Source organism: Anneissia japonica, unplaced genomic scaffold, assembly GCF_011630105.1.
Source record: "Anneissia japonica isolate Jap-2015-1 unplaced genomic scaffold, ASM1163010v1 scaffold2003_len1103335_cov173, whole genome shotgun sequence".
Classification (NCBI taxonomy): Eukaryota; Metazoa; Echinodermata; class Crinoidea; order Comatulida; family Comatulidae; genus Anneissia; species Anneissia japonica.
The window spans coordinates 33,994-38,267 of NW_022758706.1; the positions used below are offsets into that span (position 1 = coordinate 33,994).

A 4,274-nucleotide genomic window follows, 5' to 3' on the forward strand; every position below is an offset into this window, starting at 1 on the left:
ATAATTTTGTCAGCTAGCGCGCCCCCCCTCCCCCTTCACATATTCATTGAGCACTTCACCTTCGCCACACCCTGCCCACCAAATTCCACTACTACTAGATACACCATACTAATAGCAATTATGATTAAATACTGTACTGCACTCTTCTATCAACATCGTCATATCAACATTTCATCATCGGAATAACTCTTTTGCTAAAACATCACCCAAATTGAGACGACTGACTGATTTATATGGTAGATTTGATTTTTTATTGGACATTGAGTAAAACATTTCAGTTGTGTTTAAAAATACACAAACTGTATAGATTTGTTGCCAAAATTATCACATATAATATATTACATCAGATAATTTATTACCAAAATATAACAATATTCAGTAATTATATAAAAATATAATTAAAACACCCTGTCAGCATAAAACTAAAGCTCTGTTCAGATTATCAGATTTTCTTTGACAAAAAACTGTTTTATGCCCATATATAGTCATGGTGTGCCTATATATGGTCATGATGTGATGTCATCATGATCATACTTAGGCATGCCACATGTTTTGTCAAATAAAATGTGATAGTCTGGACAGCAACACATCAACAAAATAAAACATCAAATCAGAGGGATTAATAGAAGACCCAAGGAATGAGCAATGAATTGGGTTTTTTTCCCTTTTTCCCTTACGTTTACATGAGTTGAGAGTGCTAAAGAAATTTGCTGACATGGAATTCCAAACCTAGGGGATGCCTAGAGCTTCAATCAGGGTCCTGGAATAAGATCCCCAGTGGGGTTTATTGGGAGAGATTTTATGGTAAATTGTGATATTATGGAATGTCAACCACAAGAACTTTGTTTGGATCAGTAAATTAATATTTTCAGTCCAACTACATTGTTGCGGTGTTGGGCCACTGGGTTCATTGTTGTCCGATGAAAGCCCCACGACCCCCCTTCCGATCCCTTAAGGCCAACTCAGACTGCGTCGGCCGACGCAGCCCGACCCGATTTATCGTCGGGGACAGTCTTAAGCCGTCGTGAGAAATATTAAACCTGTTTAATATTCTACTACACGACTGCCCCCGACGTACACCATCGCGTCTGCGTTCAACTCACACAGACCCGACGCGACAACAAATCGCGTCGGGCTGCGTCGGCCGACGCTGTCTGAGTTGGCCTTAATTGTACCGCCACCGTGTTGGAAAACTTGCCATATATGTCCTGCCCTTGTTTTGTTTCGTAACCAACGGACGAGTAATTTTTATTAATTTCTTATTATCAATATAAAATCCAATAAAAAAATAAATAAATGGAAAACTTAAAAACTTAACTCATCAACATTAAAATTATTGACTACCTATTCCTAAGGTTTAGTACTCGGTGGACACAGCATGAATTTAACTTGAAGCCGATAGTGGTCAGACGACCAGTGCTTATTAGGAAGACCACCCATTTCGTTTGACTCAAAATCTGTAAACAACGGAAGCCAAGCAACTTTTTTAAGGTCCGATATATTTCCACTTTTTCTTGGTCGACTGTGGAACATGAAGTCCACTACACAGTTTGTTCTGCAATGGTGTGTAGTTGTTAATCCATCGTGTAACTGGTATGAGGACTCGATATCAAGGTTATGATGTAGCTCGTGTTTTGGAGGGTTGTGCTGATTTTTAGAAGAACCTTGAGCCTGCTCAACTGAACCTGATGATGTGCTACTTGCTGCGGTTCTTCCTACTGCTATGGCTTCCACGGCTACTTTAGATGATGAAGCCCTTGCTCCGGCATTCCCAGATGCTTTTGGTATCAAGCTTGGTAGTTGATCTCCAACTTGCTGAGGAGGTCCTGATGAAGAGCCAGGATGTTTTACTTGGATTTTAGCTTCACATCCTGTTAAAAAAAAAAATCATAAAAATGTCATGAAATATCTAGGCATATCAATTGCTCACAAATGATAAATACAATGTTTACTTAATCTGACCGATAAATGTTTCATCCATGATGATTAACAGGCCTGAAAAAAATATGGTTGTGCCTCCGACCACGAAAATCTTGATCAAACGCCTCCGGCACTAAATGTTATCTTTACACTATTAAACAATAGTACATTTAGTGGTTTGGAACAAGCATAAATATCAAATTTAATTACTGGTATGCATTAAATTGTGATGTGTAAAAAGGAAAAAAAAAAATTTCCCCTCCCCACCCCCCATTAAAAATGCCTCCGGGGATAATGGTAAATGCCTCCAACCACTGGATGCACACTTTTTCCAGCCATGCTGATGAATAAATACAGTATATGATGATGATGATAAAAAGGTAATAGAAACAGTGCTCAAATATAGGAAAAGTGATGTATGAAATGATGACATATTATGCCAATGCAGAAAAATCTTGTTAACACATTAAAAACATTTATGTATTCACTGCTGTCTGTTTTTCTGTTAGCAGGATTATGCAAAAACTAATGAATGGATCATAAAATTTAGTGGAATGGTACATAATAATCGAAGAAAGACACCATTTATTTTCAGAAGAAAATGCCCAGGACAAGATCAGGGTCAGAGAAATTATATTTTTTTACCCTCAAGGATAAAAAAAATGGAATTTTCCCCAAGTATTCAGTCAGCACTGAAGAAAACAATAAGCCTGAATACGATGAGCGACTCCATTATTTTCTTGAGGGTATTCTGTAACACTAAAAAAGCAATATGCCTGAATATGGCTGGTAATTCCATTATATCATTAAGGGGTATGCCGCAGTTTCCCCCATTATACACGGCCTGTGTATTTTTGGTACTGTATTCAGGTATCCATTTTATGGAGTGACTTCTCTAGTTACCTTTGTTTCTTCCCCTTTTATCTTCACATTTCCCTTCACCAGCTGTGCTTTGCTCTTGTAAACCATTACGCTGCTCTACTACATCCACATACTGGCAGGACCTGGTTATCCCTAAGTTCTTAGGCAGCAAGGGCGCCCTGATTTGAAATCCTCTCTTCTGTGGGTTAGAACTCCCTAATGGCCTGCACACATCACCTGAGAACATATTGGAATAGTCCAAAAATGCGTTCACAATAAACCTATAGAGGGGGCTGTTCGGTTCACTGTTAAAATCCCCACATAGAATAATTGGGCAGTGTCCTTCTCCGTTTTCAGAGGTCTCATAAGAAACTTTATCAATCTCGGCAAAAAGTTTACTTAATTGAGCAAGTTTTACGTCTCCTCTTTTAGGGTTGAATAACAAGTGCGTAGTGGCAACGCATAGTTTACTCGGAACAAGTTTTGATTTGAGAATAACGATTAGTCCAATGTTGTCACGGTCCAATAGGTATACACCTGGCTGATAATACTCAACACTGCAGTGTTTTTCTAGTTGAAAACATTGATCACGATAAAATATTGCACACCCATCCCGCTTCTCTCCTGTCCGCTTTTTGAACACTCCGCTGAAACCTGCAATAGCAATGATGAGAGTATGGTTACTGTTACTGGGCATTTATTGTGTTGCAAAGCACAAGCCAAGTTTTCTCCAAATTTCTATTATCTTGATTAACCGATCAACATCAGTTCCAGAAAAAAGACAAAAAAAAAAAATACAGACATATGAATTAAGCAAAAAGATGCGTTTTAAGAGATGGTTATTGCATTACACATGGCAGCAAAAAAAAAAAGAAGTTAATTTCCTAGTGTGTGGGCGTGTGACAAAAATATGAAAAAAACCTTTAAAATATTACATTGAATTGTTAATTTATAAAGAATCTATAATCAATGCCGCATGAAATACAGATTCACAATTTAATTTTCTGATTTAAACTTATATAAATATAAATTGAAATTTTATTCAGTAAAGTGGTTAGTTTGTTACAAACAACCCATCTCACTTTGTAGCAATAGCCAATTCCATTTTACATATTTTGTTTAAATATGATTACAATTTACTCACCTAGTCTCCTGAATTCTGGCTGGAAAACCTGAAAGAACTTATCCTCTTCTACTTCTTGAAGGCACATAATCTAAAACATTCAATATTTAATGGAAAACAATTAATAAGATTCATATAAAATTTGTGGTTTGGCAGTTACTGGCTATTGTATATTTTCTGATGACAGCTAATGATGTTATACTGCCCTCTATACCTGCATCGTTTAATTATGTCAATGATACAAGCCAGGGGTGGAATAAATGATGAACAAAACCAGATTCAAATGAAAACCTAATGGTCATTTTTAGTAGTTTACCCACTTAGTGGAACTAATTTGCTTTCATGGGGGAGCATCAGCAGCACCTCAACC

The 4,274-nt window shown here is 37.2% G+C and overlaps 1 protein-coding gene across 1 annotated transcript; it reads right to left on the bottom strand.

The window, feature by feature from the left end:
* Nucleotides 1–225: 225 nt before the first annotated feature.
* On the bottom strand, nucleotides 226–4,059 carry LOC117125384. The gene is made up of 3 exons (XM_033271882.1): nucleotides 3,926–4,059; nucleotides 2,824–3,435; nucleotides 226–1,871 (listed from the first exon to the last, which is right to left on the bottom strand). The coding sequence occupies exons 1-3, from the start codon at nucleotides 3,990–3,992 to the stop codon at nucleotides 1,351–1,353; spliced, it is 1,200 nt and encodes a 399-aa protein (XP_033127773.1). The 5' UTR covers nucleotides 3,993–4,059; the 3' UTR covers nucleotides 226–1,350.
* Nucleotides 4,060–4,274: the final 215 nt, after the last annotated feature.

What these genes read in the sequence shown, in the direction of transcription:
- LOC117125384 (XM_033271882.1), bottom strand. Translation starts at nt 3,992, where the DNA reads ATGTGCCTTCAAGAAGTAGAAGAGGATAAGTTCTTTCAGGTTTTCCAG. An exon ending in GCCAGAATTCAGGAGACTAG is followed by an intron (nt 3,436 to 3,925) that starts GTGAGTAAATTG and finishes TTGCTATTGCAG; the next exon opens with GTTTCAGCGGAGTGTTCAAA. An exon ending in TAAAAGGGGAAGAAACAAAG is followed by an intron (nt 1,872 to 2,823) that starts GTAACTAGAGAA and finishes TTTTTTTAACAG; the next exon opens with GATGTGAAGCTAAAATCCAA.